The sequence below is a fragment of the Sinocyclocheilus anshuiensis genome, unplaced genomic scaffold, assembly GCF_001515605.1.
Source record: "Sinocyclocheilus anshuiensis isolate Anshui unplaced genomic scaffold, SAMN03320099.WGS_v1.1 scaffold466, whole genome shotgun sequence".
Taxonomy (NCBI): Eukaryota; Metazoa; Chordata; class Actinopteri; order Cypriniformes; family Cyprinidae; genus Sinocyclocheilus; species Sinocyclocheilus anshuiensis.
The window spans coordinates 1,096,550-1,111,289 of record NW_015544159.1 but is presented as its reverse complement, the minus strand read 5'-3'; the positions used below and the strand labels follow the sequence as shown (position 1 = coordinate 1,111,289).

The 14,740-nt window shown below is 36.6% G+C and overlaps 1 protein-coding gene across 14 annotated transcripts in view; it reads left to right on the top strand.

The window, feature by feature from the left end:
- The window catches only part of LOC107695539 (ankyrin-3-like), a 108,843-nt gene that overhangs the window by 23,988 nt on the left and 70,115 nt on the right, over positions 1–14,740 (top strand). For 11 of the 14 annotated variants that reach the window (XM_016495501.1, XM_016495499.1, XM_016495498.1 and 8 more), the window contains exons 2-7: positions 6,784–6,885; positions 7,347–7,445; positions 7,860–7,958; positions 11,019–11,117; positions 12,777–12,962; positions 13,391–13,414. In XM_016495501.1, coding sequence (XP_016350987.1) covers positions 6,784–6,885; positions 7,347–7,445; positions 7,860–7,958; positions 11,019–11,117; positions 12,777–12,962; positions 13,391–13,414 — 609 coding nt within the window. The remainder of the gene's footprint in view (positions 1–6,783; positions 6,886–7,346; positions 7,446–7,859; positions 7,959–11,018; positions 11,118–12,776; positions 12,963–13,390; positions 13,415–14,740) is intronic. The other 3 variants (XM_016495511.1, XM_016495510.1, XM_016495508.1) reach the window with 1 other exon arrangement.

The window sequence follows — 14,740 nt, the reverse complement described above, 5'->3', positions numbered from 1 at the left end:
TATGGCAACTCTTGTATGTCATTGACCCTATTGCCAATAACCTCACAATAATCAAATATTGGTCTATCACTAATCTGTGGCACTTGTGTGTTTTCACAGCTGTCAGTTGTTTTTCTGATTTGTTGTTCTACAGTTGTCAGTGTGAACTAACTTTGTAAGCTGCTTTCCCACGGTTTGGCCTGCATGAGGATTTCCTCAAAGCATTTACAATACAGATTTGCCCAAGATCATGTAACGTGGAATCACGTCTTATAGCAGTGCATCTGCATACAATAATGTTCTCAACAGCTGCCTGATGCCTCAAACATTGTCTGAGAGGAATGCTGGCTTTGGTATACACTCTTGACTATACCAGTTGCCCAGCCAGTCACTGGTTCAACTGGAAAAAGGCACGGTATTGTGGCTTCTTTAAATTTTGTATTACATTTCTTATTGTGCCTATTCATCAGTGCACTTTATCCCCAAAAAAACAATGGATTTGAACGAGACATAACCACTTAAATACATGTAGACACTCTTGAGGGAAAAACCTTCAGCTTCCACGTCCCGATCAAATAGTGGGGTCAAAATTTGGCTTCAAACCTATAGCACGTTGTAAAAATGCATTCTTGTGATTGCCATTAGTCTTCAATGTCACATGATCCTTCAGAAATCAATCTAATATGCAGTATAATATAAATAAGGATAAATCCCTTTTAAAAGAAAAGATGGTCTGATTCTGTTTGGCCATAGGGATGTGAACACCTACACCTTTGTTTTCATTCTCCATGCTTGGTGAGATTTGAATGTGCTAACGCTATCATCAGAAAGCGTGACACGGGACGCTGTTTCATTCTGCAGTCCTGTTCTATCTGCACTCCACACTGAAGAGCGTGAGGAATGAGGACAGATACATCACACACTCCGCTCTCTTCATGCATGTGCTGTTATCTGAGCACGCTGCGATAGTGTGTGTGCAGTGTCAATTGACAGCTTTTCTCTATAGCTTAAAATACTGCACTCACTTGCCTCCCTGCAGACAACTCCCATTATAAAGACAAACAACAACATGTGTGTGTGTGAAGAATCAGTGGATGTGCTCATCCGATTCTTTTGTTGCTGCAAAGGGAACGTTTCTGACTAGATGACTGCATAATCTCCAAAAATTGTGTTACATGATTTGCTTGTCATATGGATGAAGTAGGCATCTAGATACTGTACAGATCATGGCTTGTACTTGTCTTACATACTGATTTGCATGAATCCAGAGTAATCTAAACATTTCAAAGAACAAGATGTTCCCAAAGAGCGGCAACATCAACATTTTATATAATCTCAATACATTGCACATGAAGACAAGTTCTCAAAGGTTTCATTGCTTTACTTGTGTGGACTTGCATTAATAATTATAGACAGGGGATGCAGGGGATTCTGGTTGTCCAAATCAAAAGATCTCACCCCTAAAATCTTTGATATTTTGGTCCCTAATGATTTTTGGCATAAAAGAAAAATCAATAATTTTGACCCATATCATATTTTTTTGGCTATTGCTACAAATATACCCCTATCTATCTATCTATCTATCTATCTATCTATACTAATACACACAGTTTCACAGTTTCAAATAAATTCGACATGAAATGCAAATTCACCTCGTATGTTTTCTAAATGCATGATTTGAAATGATTTGCATATGCATATGTCTCATTTTAACTTTTTATTTGCCTTATAATTCTTAATCAGATTGGGTCTTCCCACAAAAGTAATAGTGCTGCTGGACTTAAGTAAACACCAGTTAAAATATATAAAATAAATTGTGCAGGAACATCATAACACTGGCAAATTAGCATCAGAGGTCTGTGTATGAGCTCTTCTAACTGGTTGTAACTGGCCTCATATTGGGAGTGTGTTAGCGTGTGTGTTCCTGTAATGCTTCTGCTAGTGCTGGCTGATGATCAGCCCTGTTAAAGCCCGTATCCATTCAGCGCTGGTCTGCGGGACGGGACATAGCCTCACTCTGATGATCTGAGCTGTCTGTTAACCACAGATTTCGCTTCACTGGGTTTTAGCCTCTCAAGTTCATTTCACCTTTTGGTCCTTTATAAATGAAGGTGGCTTCTTTGTAGTGATACATCGATCGAGTTCCATGTTCTTTCTAAGAAAAATCTTGTTTTCTAAATCTATACATGAGCATGTGATGGCCATTCCTTGCCAGGATATTGAACAAATCATTTTGTATTGAGTTTTACGTATACTCTACAAAATGCTGCATGACACCCACAGCTAAATCAATGAGCCGAGGCCGAGCTCATGAAGATTTTCTAGTGTCAGATAAATCAGTTTTGTCTTTAGCAGCTAGAGCTAGGCAATATAGCTTCAATTTTTTTAATGACATCTGACAATAATTTTACAGCATTTATTACTCTTTTTTTTTTAAATATCTGATTATACGTATTATGAAAGAACATGAATTAACAAATAACGTCAGTATTTATTTGTTGTATTTGCAGTATTTAATTGTTTAACTAAAGAACTAAAACTAAATTAAATTAAATAAAAAAAAACTAAATAAAATGTATTAAAAAACATATTGACTTAACGTAAATTTAAGAAATTGCAAAAACTTTAACTAAAATAAAAATAAAAATTATTTATTATTAAATTTTTTTGAATAAATAAAAAAATATTTAAAAAACTATAGTAGTATCTCAGTGATACTAAAATAACTGCTCAAAATCGACCCTATGCATGTTAACGCCTTATTGTGAATTATTCTTGAAAGCATGTTATAAATAAAAATTGTTGTTCATTGTTAGTTCATGATACCTAATGCAGTAACACATTTTAACAAATCAAATCTTATTGTGAACATTTTAATTCATAAAAATGACATGCCATAAACATTCCTGAGTGCTGATGCAAATGAAGCATTGAGTCAGTTATGAAGTGATTCATTGAAATGGACAGTCTAACATAACTGTAATTTAGTCTGAAAAGTGTCTTAATGGCTAAATAAAAAAACTCATTAAAATGATTGCAATGTTTGATGTCGCTTTTTATATTGCCAGAAAACAATATATCAATTATTCTATTTATATTGCACAGTCCTGCTTTGTAATGAAGAAAAAGACTTCATGCAGGTTTTGTTGAGGCCTTTCCAGAACACACTGTGTGCTTCCTAGTGATAGAGAGAGAGAGATGGAGAGAGGGAGGTAGACAGAGAGAGAGAGAGAGAGATGTTCAAAGGAAACTCCCACACACTGCAGACGTTGAGCCCACATCACACAGACAGAGGATGACATTTCTACATGCTATGCTATCTAGACAGAAGCCAGGCACTGATATTGTTAGAAGAAGTGAAAGACTGAAGGAGTATGAAATGATTACTAATTAACCCGAATGAAATATTTACAACCTCATTTGTAGTTTGTTTGGGTGCATTTCATATGCCGCCTCCAAAGATTTACGCAATCATTTATTTAAAGGTGAAGTGTATAGTTTCTACACCAATAGCACCACCAAACGAAATTGTAAAAATAACTGTTTCAAACATATTTCTTGAACATTTCCCTTACCTGCTATTGGTCAAGCTAACAGATAGCCACGCACCAAACTCACACCATTGGTTGAGCCAATGCTGCGGTGTTGCTATGATGTGCAAACAGACGAGCAACAGTTTAATAATGCCACATTTGTTCTTATTTTATCAACACTTGAATGTTGGTCATTTACATAAAATAACAAAAAAAATAAAAAAACGCTGAACATTTTTTATTTTTGTCAAAGACTGACAAAAATTCAGTTTTCTGCTTCACATGTTTTTGGGCTCAGAAGTGCTGTGCTATTTCAGAAAATCCATAACAGCGCCCCCTACCATATAACACTGAAAATACATATTTCCGGAATAACTCGACAAAGGCAGAAAAGCATTTTATAATAAATAATGGAAAGTATCATCAGTGGCAGAGAAAGAGTTAATGAGGAACAAACTTTGTGACTATTAAAAACAGTATTTGTTTATGAATACTGCAAATTCAGACATACTGTAACAGACATACTATTTAATGTGTACTATATGTTTTATAATGTTTTCCTTTTTTGATTAGCCTATATAATTTAATTAAGTAATAATAATTTATGCATTTAGCAGACGCTTTTATCCAAAGCGACTTACAGTGCATTCAGGCTATACATTTTTTACCAGTATGTGTGTTCCCTGGGAATCGAACCCATGACCTTTTGCACACTAACGCAATGCTCTTCCAAACTGTATGGAAACTGTGCTTGAAGACTTTAAATTGGAAGAATATAAAAGAATCAAGATCTGGAATATCAGTATAAAATGTTTTGAAAATTGATTCCCAGTTTTAGTTATGTAAATCATAGATGTTCTAGTGCAGTGGTTCTCAATTCCAGTCTTTGTGTACCACCGCTCTGCATATTTTGCATGTCTTTCTTATTTAACACGCCTGATTCAGATAACCAGCTCGTTAGAAGAGAGCTCCATGCATGAACTGTGTTCCGAATGACATGGTCCCTACACAGTGTTCTTTGCTCCCTATTCCCGGAGCACGGGAAATCTGTTGAGGTTTACTTTACTTTACATTCATTCATGCCCACTGTCTGCAGCGTCTTCACACACAGACGAAAGAAATGTGAAGTGTGACATAATATACCTCTGTAAATAAATACAATTTGGAATCATGGTGGAATATCCTGTAATGTCCACTTCTCAGGGCACTTATGGTCTAATAGAATAAACGTCTGTAGTGATAAGAGATACATACAAAATGTGCAGAGCGGGGGGTTGCGAAGACTGGAATTGAGAACCACTGTTCTAGTATGTGATAACTGGGGTGGGTTAGGAGAGTGTGTGAATGGATTGTGATGCAGACAGCATGTGTTCATGTGTGTGTCAGGGTGTGTCAGGACTACAGCACTGCAGCAACAGCAGACACACCCTCTGTGTCTCTCTCTCTCTCTCTCTCTCTCTCTGTCAGTGTGTGAATATCTGGACTCTGAACTGTTAACCCAGACCACTCCTTATTCTCAGATCTACAGTTATTACATGCTTATTTATGTCATGTATCAGAACTGCACTTAGCCCTGTGTTGAATTATTTGAGGTTTGACCTCATTCATATTTTTAGAATAAAAATGTTTTAGCGTTTCATGCATTGAGACCTGTTAATATAGAAATGCACTGACAGATGAAACATTTAAAGCATGCATGAGAAGTATGTCTGGACTTGATCTAGGATGGACAGTTGTTGTTGTTAAATGCTGTTTCATTACAGCTAACACATAGTGCTGAAATTAGCATGTGGCTGGATGATCACATACAAGGAGCTTGAATGTCATTTCATGTTTATAATATAAAGATGGACCTGAACAGCAGACATGGATTGATTTGTTGATTTTTTTTTCACGATATAGGCTTCCATACACATGTTAAAACAAAATTCTTTCATGTTTTCTTTAGAATCTTAAAAAAAAAAAAAAAACTGTCAAGAAATGTCTGGTCATATATCACCCCAAAATGAAAGGAAATATACAAGAAAATGAATTTACATACAGATAAAGAATTTTTATTTATTTATTTATTGTGACATTATTTGAATAACATTTTAAGCACAATTTCTCTCTAATTCTCATTACTGCTCTGCAAAAAAAAAAAAGATATATTATTTTAAACTTGAAAAAATATAATATACTGTATATTATAATATATATATATATATATATATATAATTGTATTGTTGAGAGAAAAAACATAGATAAGTTGTTTATTATATGTATAAATAATGTTTACATGTATACAAATGTCACATTTTATTATTATATGTATAAATAATGTAAAATACTGGTAAAACCAACCTTTACAAACACTAGAAACACTAGAAACATGTATTTTAATACTCCTCACTCCACAACAAATCATCTAAATTTAGAACAGAACAGGAAGTAAAAATATAAGTATAAAACAAACAAATAGTGACATTCATTATAAACAACATTTCTTATAAACTCCAAGCCCAAACAAATTTATTTAAAGCTAAACTGTCTCATTCATGTTTTTAAATGCATTACATAAATCGCTATGGAATATAAGTCACTGCACATATATAGGAAAATACAGTATTTGGCAAATGCACCGGCAAAACCTCTTTTCCAATTGGAAAAAGATGAGGAGGATGGAAAAGACCAGGATACTCATGTAATTCCAGTATGCTCAGTCGTGTGTGTGACACACATCTTTACTCTGACAGGATGAAAGCATCCATTACTGCTCCTGATGCTGATCACTTCCTGTGTGAATGCCTCTGGAATCCCACTCTTATAGGGCTGTGACATTTCCTTGCAGTTCTTTCTCAGGCCCTGTTTTACATAACAACAGCCAGTTCTCCACAGAATTACTGTTTATTTGTGTTTCTGTTATTACAAATGTCAGCTAGCCCATTATCAGACACAGCAGAGGCAGTGGGAATCTTGACAATCCGTTTGTTTACCGATCTGAGCTGCACTTCACTTCTCAAAGCACTTGATGCATAGGCAAAATTGTTTGATTTTTTTGGGGCTTGTCTGCGCGGAAATCTCTGTATGTCGCTATGTGGTTGCCATATCCATCAAAATATGCTTCGTCACTTACTTTTATTTTTGGTTTTTGCTTGCAGATGCAGATTATGCTATAGATTGGATTTTGTTAACTGTTCTTTTTTGAGGACTTCCTTCTCCCTCATGATAATTGAAAGCATCAGCTCATGGTATCTCTGGAAGATCTGATTGTTATTTCTCTCTCTTTCAGACTGACAGTAATGCCAGTTACCTCAGAGCAGCCCGAGCTGGAAACCTCGAGAAAGCCCTCGATTATATAAAGTCTGGTGTGGACATCAACATCTGCAACCAGGTCATACACCTTCCTTTTTGTAAAATTAACATTTAAATTTGTACTACAGTATATACTCCCAAACTAGACAGTAAAGACATTTATAATGTCACAAAAGATTTCTATTTCAAATAAATGCTCTTCTCTTGAAATTTCTAAAGAATACTTAAATAGGGTTTCCACAAAAATATTAAGTAGCACAACTGTTTTTAGCATTGGTAAATGTTTATTGAGCAGCAAATCTGCATATATTAGAAATATTATTACAATTTTAAATTGTAATAATATTTCACAAAGCTACTGTTTTTACTCTATGTTTGACTAAATAAATACAGCCTTGGTGAGCATAAGAGACTTTCTAATGTTGAGTGGCTCTGATTTAGATTTGATTAACCATGAACCATTTTCCATCTGATATGCCTCATTGTAGTCCTAAAAAGTATTTATAAACAGTCATGATTCATCTGTTTCTCTGGATTCAGAATGGGTTGAACGCTCTTCATCTAGCATCTAAAGAAGGCCATGTGGAGGTTGTGGCTGACCTTATTAAACTTGGTGCCACTGTGGACGCTGCAACAAAGGTAAGACCCACTTCACCAGATCAGATATTATAACACACCACTATTAAGGCACTATTTGCACTAGTACAGACGACTGAGCATATGAATTAAAGATGACAAGTGTGTTACTCAGTAGTGCATGACTTCATAGACATGACTTTGCTGCATCAGCAAGTCTTCAAAGTCACTGTTGCCCGATGTTCAGGTTGACTATGAGCCTCTACCAAGGGCTGGATCTACTCATTCATGCTGAGGATCTTCAAGAGGAAGATTTCAGTAATGGTTTTAGAAAACTCTGATGAAAAGTGAATTCTTCAAAGTGTAATTTATGTACCAGAACAGTGACTGAAATAGCGAGGAAGCATTCCAAAAGACTATGAAAAAACATCGGGTCACTGTGAGTCAGACTGTTCTCTCATGTTATTCTGATTCCAGAAAGGAAACACTGCTCTGCATATAGCATCGCTCGCTGGACAGGCAGATGTCGTCAAGGAACTTGTAAATAATGGAGCGAATATCGACACCCAGTCTCAGGTACAATCAGCACTTGACAAAGGATGAGTGACTTTTAATTTACTGTAAAACATGATTCCATTCTTACAATGCGTTCAAGTCATTTTATGAGTTGAACGCACATGAACTCCAACTTAAAGTCATAATTACAGGTGGGAAACTTTCTTCAAACCCCAATTTTATGAGATGTGGTCATGTCAGTGAGAAAATATGGCAATAGATGTAGCATATGTATTGATAGTAAATATGTTTATGTTATTAATGAAATATTTTTTTTTTCCATTTAGAATCAAACTAAATAGCATGTACAAAATACAGTAGTAATGTACAATTACCATAGAATATGGACCTTTTTCACATTTCCGGGTTTCTCAGCAGCAGAAGTCGTCATAGTTGGGTAAACTTCTATTGCAGTGAATGGGAGACTACCACAAATATATATTTTTTGCATTCTCATTTGCTCAAATAGCAAAAGAAAAACTCCATGATAGTGTTTTCACGACTTTCAAAAAAAGGGGAAACAAATACTGACTGATAACGGCAGTCAGTAGAGAGAACGATGTCAAATTTACCGTCACTCCCATAGATGCTATATTAGAAACACCCTCGCATTAGCGTTAACTAGTCTTTTGTAATTTGATGCAAAGGTACTATAATACAAAGTATAGTGTTATAAATGTACATTTTTTTTTTTTTTAATTATGGTTTTACGATGCGGATAACCATTGAAACGTATCATCACAGTTGTGAAAAGGGTCCATATAATGATTCAATTGACAGCACCTTCATAAATTAAATATAAACAAAAAAGCAAAACACATTGATGCACTTTTTTATTCAACATTTGTAGAAGTACAGTTTAAAAATCTTCAGCCGGCCAAATGTAAATACGAATTTCCAATTTTCCAATTTCCATCGTAAATACTTTCCAACTTGTAAATATGATTATCCCAGGAGAACTTGAACACACCATTAATCCAAAAAATGCACTCTACACAAGTCTCAATTTTTTTTGCAGAGGAACCTAGCAATTGTGAAGCTAGTTTGAAACTGTACAGTATCTTGACAAACTAAAAGCTACTCAAAATTTAAAGTAATTTACTGTAGCTACACTAAAAACATTTGTTAGCTACAAATTGCACATTTGCCAACAAAATCAATGTAGAAGTTTTGAAAAATGACAGCAGATTTTGTCCGGGCCTGCTAATAACTATGCTAACTAATCTTAGCTAATTTATGGTTAGCTACAAAATTAACATCACCAAAAAATAAAACGTTTGAAAATTAAACTAACTACATTAAAGCTTTGAAAGGGGGCGACATCATTTAAAATGGTAACTTGTTCAGATTATATAATTTATGACAAAAAGAATGAGGTGTTTTGAATTATTGAACCAGGATTATGGTCACAGCATTAAAACTCAACAATAAAAGAGCAAAAACATAGTTTTGAAAAGCAGCATGTACAGTAGAAAAAAATACTTTGTTGCACCACAGAAAAACAAAGCTACTTTTAGTTAGTTTTACTGTCCACCGCTAATTGAACTGGATGTGTTGTTGTTCAGGTAGCTATTTATACATAGTTATACTATACACACAACTAACTTCTTCAGCAAGATTCTTTTCAAACTACTGCCCTGTCATGACAGTGGTTGATCTGAAAGAGAAGACCAACCATAAAAGTCAGTTCATGCTAATATCCACTGTAGCACCACAGAGAATGTAAATTGCACCAGTGTTGCGTTGAAGTATGGATTTTGAGTAAAGTTCTGATACTTAAGTTCTCAGTTTGTCCTCAGATATCTCTAAAAGAATTTTGAAGTGCTGCATTAAATATAACCTACTTATGTCTCCATTTTGATGAGAAACTGTTGGGATTTGAGAGCTGGTATGGTCGATAGTTATAGTAGTGCATGCGTTTTTGCCTTGTCACCGAAATGATCCTCAGGGAGTCCAAAATTAAACACACACATACACGTGTACGGGAGACTAGAGACAGGCTATGTTTTATCTCAAGAACTTATCACAAGTGCAGCCTGGTTCTGCTTTCTCACACTGCAGTGCTTAAAATAGACACAATCACTTCGTGAATGAGGAGGCTGATTGCAAATTGTTAAATGTTTGATATTCTTTTTGTACCGTAGTGTAGAAAAAATATGTATCCTATGTACACTCCACATTTATCAATATTAGCTAGCTAGTTACTTTAGCTGACTCATTTAAGCTATGGTGCTATATGTTAGTGTGAAAACCCAGGCCCAGACTTTATTGGCGTTCGCATAACTCTACAGAAAGCTCTGCAGATTAACACAGAATTTGAGTTTTCCATTGTGAGAAATGTCAGCAGATTCTGTCTAGGCCTGCTAATAACTATGCTAACTAATCTTAGCTAACTTATGGTTAACTACACATTTAATATCACCAACAAATGAAGCATTTAACAATTGAAACATTATGCATTCAGTATCATTTAGCTAAGTGAAAATGTATGTTAAGATATATTGTCTGCTAAGCTAACTAAGCTACCATGTATACATTTTATAAATTGACTTTTATTTTGTGGACCATGCTGATAAAACACTTCATTTCCCAGAATGCCTCAAATTTTGAGTTCAGTATTTATATTCATAAAGTTGAAAACTATGCGGTGGACATTTTGCATTAGCCTAACTGTTTTGACAATATTGAATTTATAAATTAACAAATAGTCAAAATGAACGGTGTATTGTGTTTTAATTTCTTTGCTGTGTGTCTGCATTTCCTCTTCCTGTCATTTCAATTCAACTTCCTGTGGGTGTGGCCAATTCACTTCACACTCATGAACTGAAAAGAAGCCAGTTGTTCTAATGACCAGACATACTGCATAATTGAAGTGTGAAGGTATTTCAAATAAGATGTTAAACTTGTTAGAGAAATCAGCATCACTGCAGTAAGGTCCCACAGATAAGGCTACTGTACCGTATGTCAGAGTCAGTGCTGTGATCAAATCTTGCATTCGAGTCATGGTTAAGCATGGGATGTATATGATTGTTTTGTTGCTTTATAAATTGAAAGAGAATATGATTTTTGTTCCTGCTATAGAATGGCTTCACACCACTCTACATGGCTGCCCAGGAAAACCACCTGGATGTCGTCAAATTCCTCCTGGATAATGGATCCAGTCAGAGCATTGCCACAGAGGTGAGCATAACTTTCTCTTCCAATCCATCCATCACTTACCTCACTGCAATTCCCAGCAGCCCTCTGAAACAACATACTTTGATGTCTAACTAGCAATGATACATACAGGAACTACCTAGTGACCTTGCTGTCCATTTCAAGGCAACAGGCAGACACTAGTTACGTAGTGAGGGTATTGGAATGCCTGGCTTGAAGTGTGTGTGGGTGCATGACAGAGCAGGGCGCCAGACGTCACTGTCCTTGAGAATGTACCAGGCCCTTGTGTCTCTCAGACAGTGATTATGCACCAGAGAACGCATCCGTGTTTGAAGAGCATGTTTGCATGTTAATGATCTCTGTTGGTGAGAATAAAGGTCTGTTTGAAATTCAGACTTCAACCATAAAAATATCACATGCATTACAGCATTTTGATGTCAAGCTGATCTCTCAGAGAATTATCAAAGATTTGTGTTGCTCTTATTAAACATTGTAATTTACTGGACGTGTGCTGATACAATCATATATTTATATATTCTGTGTTTTTCTCAAGATATGAATGGTTATACATGTGTATGTTCATGCATCTTAAGACATTTTTAAGGCTTTCATCCCTAAAACACTTGTGTGTAGAACTACTTCCTTACAACACCAAGTTTTTAAAATATGCTGTTGTTATTGTAGTTAGGAACATGATGTGAAACTGTAATACTGTTAACAAAGTTAAACTTCCTTATAGCCATGCTGGTATAGAATATTAATCAACATCTACAAACTACCCTGGTGGTTCAGGGGCCCTACACAACTTGCGTACTTTGCATTCGAGAGAGGACCAGCACTGCTGATGACATATTTTTTGGATATACATCTTGTAGGACGGTGTCCATTCCTGCTCCTGGAGGACCACATTGCTGCAGAGTTTAGCTCTAGCCCTAATTAAACACACCTAAACCAACTTATGAAGGTTTTCTGGATTACTAGAAACTTCCAGGTGTGTTGGCGTTGAACTCTGCAGGAGAGTTGTCTTCCAGAAACAGGATTGGACACCCTTGCTCTAGGATTTTCTTCTTTCTATCAATGATCTTGATGAATAGCTCATCACATCTGCTCTAATATGGTGGTCACAGGAAACTATGTGTATACTTCAAACCATCAGAACTGGGTGTCCAGTCTTGCTCCTGGGGAGTCAGTGTCCTGCAGAGTTAATCTCCAACCTGCTCAAACATACTTGCTTGGAGGTTTCTGGTAAATCAGAAGACCTTGATTAGGTGGTTCAGGTATGGTTGATAAGGATTGGAGCTAAATTCTGCAGGACACTTGCCCTCCAGCAGCAGGATTGGACACACCTGGCTTTGAAGAGCAGGGCTGGGCAACTGGGCAGATCTGGGCAGATCCATTTTCTTGCAGAGTTTAGCTCCAACCCTGGCCAAACTCACCTACCTGCCTGTGGCTTTCAAGTAATCCTGAAGACATTGACTAGCTTGTTCACGTGTGCTTGATTAGGGTTGGAGCAAAACTCTGCTGGAAAGTGGATCTTGAGGTCCAGAGTTGCCCACCCCTGTAGAAGAGCATACTGAATCACAACTGATGTAAACACTTCCTCTACAAGAGAATTCTGTAGTGTACCTTTAAGATTGACATCTCTTTGGACTACTCAAGGATTCTTGTGTTGTGTGTTTGTAGGATGGTTTTACTCCTCTGGCTGTAGCTCTTCAGCAGGGTCATGATCAGGTGGTGTCTTTGCTCCTGGAGAACGACACCAAAGGGAAGGTACGGCTGCCTGCCCTGCACATCGCCGCTCGTAAGGACGATACTAAAGCAGCGGCGCTGCTCCTGCAGAACGACCACAATGCAGATGTCGAATCCAAGGTACCTCCATCGATATACAGTCAAATCTTTCCATTAGTTTACAACTAGAACTTGATGGTGCTTTCCATTCAAACATATTAAATGATTACTGTGTTTTGGAATTAACACAATGTAAAACAATATCCATCTAAGCAGACTTTGTGGTGGCTGTAAATCAATGGTGCATGATGGGAGATGCTCATTGTAAATTTACCTAAAACTCAATTGTGTCATCTTCAATCACAAGCCAGTTTAAAGCAACTACCAAACAGTTAAACCATAGGCAACTAGTAGATGCACCATCCAGTTAAGCCCTTGTGGTGTCGTGTGATGTGTGGTTTGTCGCTCTCCCTCACAATGTAGCCACCGTACAGCTTGATGCTCCCATTGTGACTTTGTGAACATTAATTAGACCATTCTTTCTCCTCCTGTTCTGGTGGTCCTTCTAGATGATGGTGAATAGAACAACAGAGGTATACATGTACAAATTCTACACACCTCACAAAGCGCCCACATCACACTGCTGCTGTGGCTGCCGCCCCTTCCCCTTCCCCTCCTGCCCCAGCTCATTGCTTTTTTTGTCTCAGTAGAATGGCGCTTCTATTACTAACGGGCAGCGGAAGACTAGCATGGAGAAGAAACACTCTGGTTTAGCCGGCGAGGTCTGCAGCTGAGAGAGTTACTTATTTAGAACAGGGCATTTTTTGTAATATAGTGTATGTGGCCGTGTTTTTTGTTTGTGTAATTTCTGTGCCACTAGTGGCCCAAATGGAATTGCAAGATCATGATTTCAAAAATTCTGACATTTGCTGTTGGTCGCACAGATAGTCCTGTTCAAGAGGTTAACCTACCAGTGGCCCGCTTGTTATTTCTTTATATTAAACTGCGATAGTTTTTGCCCCAACAACAGCAATAAATAGGTTGTAAACAGTAGGAAAGTCTGTGCTGTTCCAGCTAGTTTATGCCGGTTTGGTTCTGGTCTAGCCGATGGACCAGTAAAGACATGCTATTACTTACAGTATCTAATAAAACTGTAGGATCAAAATAAATATATATATATATATATATATATATTAGGGGTGTAGCGATACACATATTCATATTGAACTGTTCGGTATGAGGCTTTCGGTTCGGTACTCATTACAAACCGAACGATTCGATTAGTTGGACTAATCCTATTACATTTGGAAAATAAAACAGCTTAAAGTGTGTGAAATATAATGTTCTCAGTGCCACTGCACTCATCAAGGCAGCCCAGATGACGTAACAGGCAACGTGCTGTCTGCCCCGCGATAACCTCCCCGTGCTGGGTTGGGTTGCATCGAAAGACTATGATCTTGTATCGATGATAGCCAGAGATATTGTCAAAAACATAAATTGTTGGCAATATTAAGAAATTAAAATGTTTTTAAAAAAGGTATTTTAAAACAGGTCTATACAATGAAATATAGGCCTATGATTAAAATATTAACACTTCAGTCATCAATAAAAATCAAGGAACTAAAAAGCTTTTATTTCAAGCACCGACTTTCAAAAACAACCTGTTTAACGCGAAATGTTTCTTATCATTTTTTTTTACTATGTAATATTAGAAATAGTTAGCTATATACCGTTATCAGCATATGTTGAAGTAGAGTTGTCTCGTCGTCTCTGAGAGAATATGAGGCGTCAGATGGCGAAAGCTCCGTCATTCTGTTTTTACTTTCACTTTCTGCATATAGTGAATTGAATTGAGATTAAGACGTTCACCGGTGTAACTCTTGCGCAAAGTTTGCATGTTGCTTGTGTGTGATATCCAT